Source organism: Mobula hypostoma, chromosome X1, assembly GCF_963921235.1.
Source record: "Mobula hypostoma chromosome X1, sMobHyp1.1, whole genome shotgun sequence".
Taxonomy (NCBI): Eukaryota; Metazoa; Chordata; class Chondrichthyes; order Myliobatiformes; family Myliobatidae; genus Mobula; species Mobula hypostoma.
In genome coordinates this window covers 36,759,816-36,770,707 of record NC_086128.1, presented here as the reverse complement: position 1 = coordinate 36,770,707, position 10,892 = coordinate 36,759,816, and the positions used below count along the sequence as shown (strand labels likewise).

The 10,892-nt window shown below is 40.5% G+C and overlaps 1 protein-coding gene across 1 annotated transcript in view; it reads right to left on the bottom strand.

Annotated features, from left to right (window-relative positions):
- Positions 1 to 430: 430 nt before the first annotated feature.
- Positions 431 to 10,892, bottom strand: part of vps25 (vacuolar protein sorting 25 homolog) — a 28,444-nt gene continuing 17,982 nt past the window's right edge. Inside the window, exons 5-6 of the mRNA XM_063037177.1 lie at positions 8,604 to 8,679; positions 431 to 4,175 (exon numbers count right to left, since the gene is read on the bottom strand). Of these exons, the coding sequence (XP_062893247.1) occupies positions 4,063 to 4,175; positions 8,604 to 8,679 (189 nt within the window). The 3' untranslated portion in view covers positions 431 to 4,062. The remainder of the gene's footprint in view (positions 4,176 to 8,603; positions 8,680 to 10,892) is intronic.

The following is a 10,892-nucleotide window of genomic DNA, read 5'->3' as shown; positions in this document are numbered from 1 at the left end:
AACTGGAAACTGTTTCATTTTTCATAGATACAGTCTGACTTGCTGAGAGTTTCCAGCATTTTTCAATTGTTTTTAATATTAGATTTCTATGATAACTTGATGTTCACAAGGTCATACAGGCTGAAGAAAAATGAAGGTACTCGTGAGAGGAAGTATACTACAGCAACATATGAAGAAACGAATCTCGGTATGCAAATATGAAGACGTTTAAAAGGTAGAAATGCAGTTTGGAAAGATATGTCAGGATATATGAGCAGTAAATATAAGAGTCAGGAAATTATTTTGAATTTGTTAAGGAGCTGATACTGTATGTGGCAATTAGTATTCTTTTTACACTTTCCATGGCTGTAACATACTTCAAATAAGAGTCAATACAAAGAAAGGAATTAATGTCTAGTTATGAAAAACATCATCTCATCAGTTAGTCATAGTCATACTTTATTGATCCCGGGGGAAATTGGTTTTCGTTACAGTTGCACCATAGATAAATAAATAGTAATAAAACCATAAATAGTTAAATAGTAATAGGTAAATCATGCCAGGAAATAAGTCCAGGACCAGCCTATCGGCTCAGGGTGTCTGACCCTCCAAGGGAGGAGTTGTAAAGTTTGATGGCCACAGGCAGGAATGACTTCCTATGACGCTCTGTGTTGCATCTCGGTGGAATGAGTCTCTGGCTGAATGTACTCCTGTGCCCAACCAGTACATTATGTAGTGGATGGGAGACATTGTAGAGATAGAGTTAGTAGAAATATTAACAAAGGAGCATGGATATATAGTCATGACCAAAAAAATAAAAATAGAACGAAGTAGTTCTGGAAAAAGGAAAAGAACTTAAAGATCCCTAGGTATTTCAGTGGCAAACTGATAATCCTAAAGCAGACAAAAGTAACGGACAACATACTAACAAAATAAAAAGTTATTCTTCTTTTAGAGATAGGGATAAATGTAGGCCTAGAAACCAGATTTCCCTATTCCTTTTTGTGACTACTTGGGGATTTTCTCTGATCAACTGCTGTAGCAGATGGGGCCTGAGATCACATTTAAAAGATGTTTTTTTCAGTGCTATACTTAAGTGTAAACTTAAATGATGGAGTTTGCCCTGAACCTACAAACTTCTGGTTTAGAGCTGAGACAGACATTTGCAGTAGAGATTATAACATCATTTTAAATTGAGTGATATTAGTTGGTATTAGATTACTGAAGTTGAATAGTAACAAAGATATATTGGGATAATTGGTCTCATGATATGCAAGTACAATAATTACCAATGTTATATTTCTTCCATGGTTGCATCTATAATTCTTTCATAACTTATGATTCTGCAGCATCCTTTTAAATGTTAATTTATATTGATGTTGGGGGCAAATAATTTTGGACACAAGGCATGAATCATATGCATCTGGATCATCACATGCAGTACCATTTTGACATGACCTACTTTCATCTTTTGAATCGAAGTTTGTTCAAACATCTCATACTTGTAAATATCAGATAAAAAAACACAGAATTTTAAGTTTGTTTGCACATACTTTTGGTTTCTGGATATATTCTATACTCTACAAAGTTCAAACCTTGCCACTTAGGCGACTAGTACATTTTCTTATTAGATTTTTCTGTCCAATGAAAAGCTGATTTTAATTTACTCTTCTGTAAGTCTTTCACTTCCATTGTCTTTATTTTCCTCCTTAACCTTTTCCAATCTATTTTTACTTAACTCATGATTAGCAATTATATGCTAGGCTTATTGACAAATCATTCACTCTGACTCCATTAAACATATATGAAAGAAAAATGCTTTATTTTAAAACAACTAAACCAGAAGTCCAATATAAACAAAGTCCGTTTTGGGGAGGCAGTTTACAAGAAAAAAACACCTACTTAAAACAAGATTTCAATATTGTCATCGTGTTGAATTAGTAAGGGTTGCTGTTTCTGTTCTATAACCTGCAATAAACTGACATATATTTTCTATCCATTTTTAATCAGTAGATACTTCTAACACATTTTCATCATGTTCAAAAGGCTATCAATTAAATCAAATGCAGAACTTCTTTGATAGCACTTTCAAAATCTGGAACATCTACCACCTAGAAGTATAATAGCGATACCAGCACCTGCATTCTTCCCTCCAAAGTAAACACACCATCCCGACTTGGAAATTTAACACCATTCCTCATCACTACTGGGTTAAAAATCCTGGAACTCCCCCGTCAACAGCAACACAGCAGTATCTTTACTCATAAGCGCTTTAACGGTAATTCACCACTAACTTTGCAAGTGTAATTAGGGATGGGCAATAAATACTGGCCTTATTAGCATATCTATATTCCACAAGTGAATAAACATAGGTCTTCCCAAAAAAAACTGTCAAGCCTACTTAGAATACAAATACAAAACATATTTATTGTAAATGTAATTGAATGGAAAAAGATCCACCAATGCAGGCCAGTTAACTCCTTAAACCAGTTGCATTCTTTCAATCTGATCATGCTTGATCCTTTTAATATTTATTCTTTAGCAACCACTATTCCTTGCTATCATTAATAAGCATCTGTTGATTTCCAGAATTCTTGAAAACAGATACAAAAATGTTCCAGATTTTCACTTCCCTTTATGTAATGCACCTTCTGATCTTTTCCCTAACTTTTCCAGCTCAAATTTGAAGATAACGCCCTCTTGCTCCAAGTTCACCGATTCAAGGAAAGTTTTGGTCCTTACTCTAGTGAAACCAAACACAATACCCTAAAGTTGATCGAACCATGAACTACGATCTACACTTGACCTGGAAGCCTGTTTATTGGATAGGAAGCTCTGGTGATTTGACACCTGAAGTAAACTCATGTAATCGAGTAGGGAAATTGAACTAGTTAACTTGTGTGTTCTGGGACAGGAAAAATGTTCTTCAAATTCAGCAAATAATATTAATTTTTCATTTGACTGACAGGATTTCAAGTATGCAATAGTAACAATAAATGCGAAAGGTTGAAAATTCTTTGCAGTTAATGATAAATGACTGTTCATGCTAATCAGAACATAACTATTTGCATTAAAAAGAAAACACTTTGATTACATTTTTCAAATAGAGATACATTTAATTATCTCAGTACTGATTTTAAATGAAAATAAAGTTTAAGGTTTATTGATTCAAAAAGGTGTGGCAACTGTGCTACCCAAATCAGCCATCACAGTGCACCTGATCATAAAATAACTGAGAATTCAAATTTGCTGCTGAAGTATGCTCTTTCATATTTTTAGTACTCTAGCTAACTGAAAAATTCTAACTCTGTCCAACTCAAGTACGCAACTGGGCCCAGGATGGAAACTGAATACCCTGGCACTATCAAACTTGCACATTACATTTTGTACCTTCATGAGGTTTGTATTCCCTTAACGGAGCTGTTGATATTTCACATTCATATAATATTTGCTTTTTATTCAGGCTGGAAGTCATAAAAACTCACGTGATTCCCAATATCGACAGAGGGTTTTCCACTGTCTAATGCTTTAATACACAGACAATAAGAAAATGCCTTTTCCAAGATAGATCCGGGGGCTGAAGGAAAAATTAACAAACTAATCTCTGAACATGCTGACAGGCTTTTTGGAGTTATATCAAGAAGAGCTTGAGAGGCATCTGCACATCATATTATCAGTTTAATTTGTCTTTAAGCCAGCATAATCATAACTAAAGGAAGTAGGTAACATTATTGTGGGTTTGCAATACACCATAGACTTGTTTCTCATCTCTTAACTCTGAGCCTGTACTGACTTGTAATGGTGCATTTTTGAGTCTTTTTTTTCTTCTGTCAACACATAGAACAGTACAGAGTATTCAGTACTTGAAGCCATAATTGCTTTAAGCTTAGCTGAAGAATGAAAAGGAGATTGCAGTTTCAGGTAGCCAGATTGTGCATTACAATCAAGTCAATGGTGCAACAGTGATATCTGGAGATCTGAAGTTCAATATAATTTCTTTTGGGGTCTTGAATTTATCTTCATTGATAATGCTTTGATTTCTGTATGAGTCTCCAGCAGCAGGTCAGACCAACATGGGTAGCATCAGAAGAACTTGACCCCTTTACTGTCAGCAAGGGTGATAATCTCTGCTTTTCGCTCAGACTGTAGAGCTTGCAGTGCCCGTAGCAGAAGCCATTCTTCCAAACCATGGAACTCTAGCAAGGACAGAACACAGTCATGGCTTTTAGCAGTGACACCATTGCAATCTAAATAATACAATTCTATGGAAATTAACCAGTTGCTCTGAGCACATATTGGAGAACGTTGCGACATGAATTCCTTGGAAGGTAGAGCAGGCTCACCAATACTTGATGGAAAATGGCAGGAGACCATTCCTTGGCAGCGTGACACTCTTTGGACACACACATAGAAACTTACTAGTCTCAGTCACCAAATTACCTGTTGTGTATTTTCCTTCTTTAGGTCAGATTTCATCATTTGTCATCATGAACGGAAGACTGACATGTTTTGCTTAAAATTATTTCATTTTGCAGTACAGTATTCTCAAACATTAAATTTTGGAAGATAGAAAAAGCTGAAAGAATGCAGGTGGATTGTCTTTTGAGTTGTAATTGTAAGACCATAAGATATAAGAGCAGAATTAGGTCATTTGGCCCATTGAATCTGCTCCGTCATTTCATCATGGCTGATTCAATTTTCCTTTCAACCCCAATCTCTTACCTTCTTCCCGTATCCCTTCATGCCCTGACCAATCAAGAATCTATCAACCTCTGCCTTAAATATACATAAAGACTTGGCCTCCACAGTTGCCCGTGGCAACGAATTCCACAGATTCACCACTCTCTGGCTAAAGACATTCCTCCTCATTTCCATTCTAAAAGGATGCTCCTCTATTCTCAGGCTATGTCCTCTGGTCTTAGGAGTCTTCCACCATAGGGAACATCCTCTCCCTATCCAGTCTATCAAGGCCTTTTACTATTCGATAGGATTCAAGGAGGTCATCCTTCATTCTTCTGAATTCTGGTAAGTACAGGGCCAGAGCCATCAAATGCTCCTCATATGACAAGCCATTCAATCCTGGAATCATTTTCGGGAGCCTCCTTTGAACCCTCTCCAGTTTCAGTACGTCCTTTCTAAGATAAGGGGCCCAAAACTGCTCATAAGATTCCAAGTGAGGCCTCACCAGTGCTTTACAAAGTCTCAACGTTGCATCCTTTTTTAAAATTGTAAATGTGTTTACCTGGTTGATGAACTGATAAGGGAGCATAGGAGGTGGGCAAGTGCTAAAACGCTTCCTTGCAGACTAGATGAATAAAGGTTAACCGAGTTATGCAAACTAACATAATTTAAAAAGCACAATACATAATTGTGTGGATAAAGATTAGAAAAGAATATAAGGACAGGGAGAGAATTGAATTCTAGTCAATGTTAGTGAAATGGGCCAAAGTCTCCTCTTGCACCGCAGATTCTAGGTGATTCTAAATTTGGTAGGAATTGAGGAACCAGAAGAAACAATTTCTTTTCTTCATTGTACCAAGGCAACATGGCTTTAAAGCTAAGTGTAATAGAATACATATATGAAATGAGAACTGCACATTTTGAAGTAACTGACTAGTGCTTTGATCAGTATAATGGCAAAGGTTATTTATACTCAAATAGGTGGTTACACTCATCTCCCTCAGATCCCATCATCAGCTCCTGGGTCCTCAGAGGCTCTATCTTCCTCTCACCCCAAACCCCCCCCTCCACTGACACCACCAGCCTCCCTCCCCCTCTGATCCCAGCTCCCATTCGTGTCGGGTCTTTACCACCCCCCCCCCACCGACCTTCCACTCTCTGAGGCAGAGTGCTCTGTCCTCAGTAAGGGTCTTACCTTTGTCCCCCTTCGCCCACATCTCAGCGAGTTCCGTGTGCGCCATGACACTGAACTCCTCTTCCACCAGCTCCGTCTTTGAGCCTACTTCTTCGGCAAGGACTCTTCCACCCCCACCGATGACCCCTTCTCCTCTTCATGGACACCCGGCTCTGGTCTTCTGCCTGCTCTGGATCTCTTTATCGCTAACTGCCGATGGGACATCAACCGTCTCGACTTCACCGCACCTTGTTCCCACTCCAACTTTACTCCTTCCGAACGCTCTGCTCTCCACTCCCTCCGCACTAATCCTAACCTTACTATAAAACCCGCCGATAAGGGGGGTGCTGTTTTAGTCTGACGTACTGACCTCTACCTTGCTGAGGCACAGTGACAACTCGTGGATACCTCCTCTTATTTACCCCTCGATCATGACCCCACTAAGGAGCACCAGGCCATTGTTTCCCACACCATCACCAACTTTATCCACTCAGGGGATCTCCCATTCACTGCTACCAACCTTATAGTTCCCACACCCGGCACTTCCCGTTTCTACCTCCTAGCCAAGATCCACAAACCTGCCTGTCCAGGTAGACCCATTGTTTCAGCTTGCTCCTGTCCCACCGAACTCATTTCTGCATACCTCGACACTGTTTTATCCCCCCTTGTTCAATCCCTTCCTACCTATGTTCGTGACACTTCTCACGCTCTGAATTTTTTCAATGATTTTAAGTTCCCTGGCCCCCACCGCCTTATTTTCACCACGGATGTCCAGTCCCTATATACCTCCATCCCCCACCAGGAAGGTCTCAAAGCTCTCCGCTTTTTTTTGGATTCCAGACATAATCAGTTCCCCTCTACCACCACTCTCCTGCATCTAGCGGAATTAGTCCTTACTCTTAATAATTTCTCCTTTGGCTCCTCCCACTTCCTCCAAACTAAAGGTGTAGCCATGGGCACCTGTATGGGTCCCAGCTATGCCTGCCTTTTTGTTGGCTACGTGGACCTGTCCATGTTCCTAGCCTATATCTGTCCCCCACTTTTCCTTCGCTATATCGACGACTGCATTGGCACTGCTTCCTGCACACACGCTGAGCTCGTTGACTCCATTAACTTTGCCTCCAACTTTCACCCTGCCCTCAAATTTACCTGGTCCGTTTCCGGCACCTCCCTCCCCTTTCTTGACCTTTCTGTCTCTATCTTTGGAGACAGCTTATCTACTGATGTCTACTATAAGCCCACGGACTCTCACAGCTATCTGGACTATTCCTCTTCCCACCTTGTCACTTGCAAAGATGCCATCCCCTTCTCGCAATTCCTCCGTCTCTGCCGCATCTGCTCTCAGGATGAGGCTTTTCATTCCAGGACGAAGGAGGTATCTTCCTTTTTTAAAGAAAGAGGCTTCCCTTCCTCCACGATCAACTCTGCTCTCAAACGCATCTCTCCTATTTCACGCACATCTGCTCTCACCCCATCCTCCTGGTACCCCACGAGGGATAGGGTTCCCCTTGTCCTCACCTACCACCCCACCAGCCTCTGGGTCCAACATATAATTCTCCGTAACTTCCACCACCTCCAACGGGATCCCACCACCAAGCACATCTTTCCCTCCCTCTCCCTTTCTGCTTTCCACAGGGATCGCTCCCTATGTGACTCCCTTGTTCATTCGTACCCCCCCATCCCTCCCCACTGATCTCCCTCCTGGCACTTATCCTTGTAAGCGGAACAAGTGCTACACCTGCCCTTACACTTCCTCCCTCACCAATATTCAGGGCCCCAGACAGTCCTTCCAGGTGAGGTGACACTTCATCTGTGAGTCGGCTGCTGTGATATACTGTGTCCGGTGCTCCCGATGCGGCCTTCTATATATTGGCGAGACCCGATGCAGACTGGGAGATCGTTTCGCTGAACACCTACGCTCTGTCTGACAGAGAAAGCAGGATCTCCCAGTGGCCACATATTTTAATTCTACGTCCCATTCCCATTCTGATATGTCAATCCACGGCATCCTCTACTGTAAAGATGAAGCCACACTCAGGTTGGAGGAATAACACCTTATATTCCGTCTGGGTAGCCTCCAACCTGATGGCATGAACATTGATTTCTCTAACTTCCGCTAATGCCCCTCCTCCCCTTCCTACTCCATCCCCCATTTAATTTATTCATTTATTATTCCCCCCCCCCATTTTTTCTCTCTCTCTTTCCCTCTCACAATCACTCCTTGCCTGCTCACCATCTTCCTCTGGTACTCCCCTCCCCCTTTCTTTCTCCCGTGTTTCCAGCTTTGTTTCTCTTTTGCCAATCAACTGTCCAGCTCTTAGCTCCATCCCTCCCCCTCCCATCATCTCCTATCATTTTGGATCTCCCCCTCCCCCTTTCAAATCTCTTACTATCTCTTCTTTCAGTTAGTCCTGATGAAGGGTCTCGGCCCGAAACGTCGACTGTACTTCTTCCTATAGATGCTGCCTGGCCTGTTGTGTTTTACCAGCATTTTGTGTGTGTTGCTTGAATTTCCAGCATCTGCAGACTTTCTTTTGTTTAGGTGGTTACGAGATTGTTTTTATCAGAGAAACCAGACTGTTAGCCAGACATAAAATACACCTCTGTGTTATCAGTGGAAGAGGCTTCACAGAAAAGTGATAACATTGCGACTCAATACAATAGAAGGATATAAACAGTTTAAAATAGAAATAAACAAATGAACATGATGCCAATTAGCCTCTTGGTTCCTAAGCTAATTTAACAGCAGGTAATTATAAGTCCATCTTACCTTCACCTACTGTGTCATCACCATTGGAAAGTTCATAAAATGTAAATACAGAGTTTGTCAAGCCATTCTTTGAAACCTGCAGGATATTAATATCAGATATTGACATGCAATAGATAAAATTTAAAAATGAATAGTTCTATGCATTGGGTTTAGGCACAGATAATCAAGCTAATTAGCCCTAAATTTTAAGTTACCTTACCCCATTACTGTATTGGATTGCCATTAAATTTGAAATAATTGAAAGATTGATAAAAATCAGCTCTACACAAAATGGATAAATATTTGAGATTTGATTAGCATCCAGTTATCAACGACAGCCCAAACATTCAGACACATACCAGCTTCAGGTGACATTATCTGGTGAATGGCCAATATCCTAAATCTATAAAGTCGTGGGAATTCCTTGGTGATTGAGGTAATGATGCTATACAAATCTCATTGACAATTATGAAATCCAGCAATGCACAACCTGCTTCCTTTAATCAAATCAACTGGGATCAATTAAAATTTGGGACAGGCATAAAGGGCTGAATGGCCTGTTTCAATTTTTTCATTCTTATAGGACAGTGGTTGCACTTCAATGAAATTAATTATGTGAATTAATGCCAAAGCAAATTCTATGTTAAATATTAGACAATTGATACAATATACTATACAAATGCTATGATATTACCTACATTCTAAATTCCACTTTTGGATTAAGACATGCTGCACTTTTAACTAAATTACTGTACACAGTAAACTACAAAACAATTGCTTTCAACAGCATTAAGTCTTTGACACAGAAATTTTATTTTTGCATTTAAAATATAACACGGTAACAGGCCCTTCCAGCCAAACAAGCCCGCCCGGCTCAACTGCATCATGTGACCAATTAACCTACTAACCCGTACCTCTTTGGAATGTGGGAGGAAACTGAAGCACCCAGAGGAAATGCATATGATCACAGGGAGAATGTACAGACAGTGGCAGAAATTGAACCCAGGTCACAGGCACTGTAATAGTGTTATGTCAACCACCACGCTACTATGCCACCTTACTTCATAAATAATACTACATGAACAACTCGTTTGTTTGCTGAACTCAGGATAGCTTTGATGAAACCTATTTTTGGATTTTCTTTATATCAGGGGTCCCCAACCTTTTGGCACTGCGGACCAGTTTAATATTGACAATATTCTTGCGGACCGGCCAACTGGGAGGGCGGGGTGCTCAAGTAGGGTTAAACTCACCTCAACATGTCTCCTACAGTTAGGGTTGCCAACTTTCTCACTCCCAAATAAGGGACAAAAGTAGCAGTCAAATCCCAGGACACTTGTGTTTACCTCGAGGAAGACTACCATGACCACGAAGCCTTGCGCGGGGCACCTGTGCGCATGCGTGACGTGCACATATGTGATGTGCGCATGCGTGTACGTGCCGATTTTTTTCCACAAATCGGTTTTGGCTTAATCTTTCCGACTGTACTGTACATACATTATTTCTACTTTATATAGGCTGTGTATTTATCATATCATTCCTGCTTTTACTATATGTTAGTGTTATTTTAGGTTTAATGTGTTATTTGGTATGATTTGGCAGGTTATTTTTTGGGTCTGGGAACACTCAAAAATTTTTCCCATATAAATTAATGGTAATTGCTTCTTCTCTTTACACCATTTCGGCACAAAAGGTTTCATAGGAACGCTCTACCTTAGCGGGGGAAATACGGGACAAGGGCGGTCCCGTATGGGACAAACCAATTTAGCCCAATATACGGAATGTCCCAGCAAATATGGGACAGTTGGCAACCCTATGTTCAAGTTCAACAGTGCGTGACAGGGAATGAGGAAAGGTGCAGCTGACTCATATCGTTTCCTCGCGGCCCAGTAGCACATGCGGCCTGGTGGCTGGGGACCGCTGCTTTATATATAATCAGCATCAAAATACACTGGGGTCAGACATCTGTTAGATGCAGTCTCGCTTCACCAGAATGATATTTCTATTTAACATACATCTTGGTAGCCTCTTAGTGACATGTGCAGCAAGTCTATTTGGCTGGTTAGGATGAGTTTATAAATGAACTGCTTTCAGTTGGACTCTTGCGTCCTAAAGCATGGAGTCTTTAATTGTGTCATTCATACTATTTGAAAGGGTGGAGACAACCTACTACCAAGCCTTTTGAATATATAGGCAGGCTACTGAATATTTAAGGTACTGATTGTTTTTTTTAAAAGTACAACACTTTCATTGCTATTCTTTTGTTTTTTTTTGGAAATTTAGTTTCAAGAAGGGGAAAATGTGATGAGC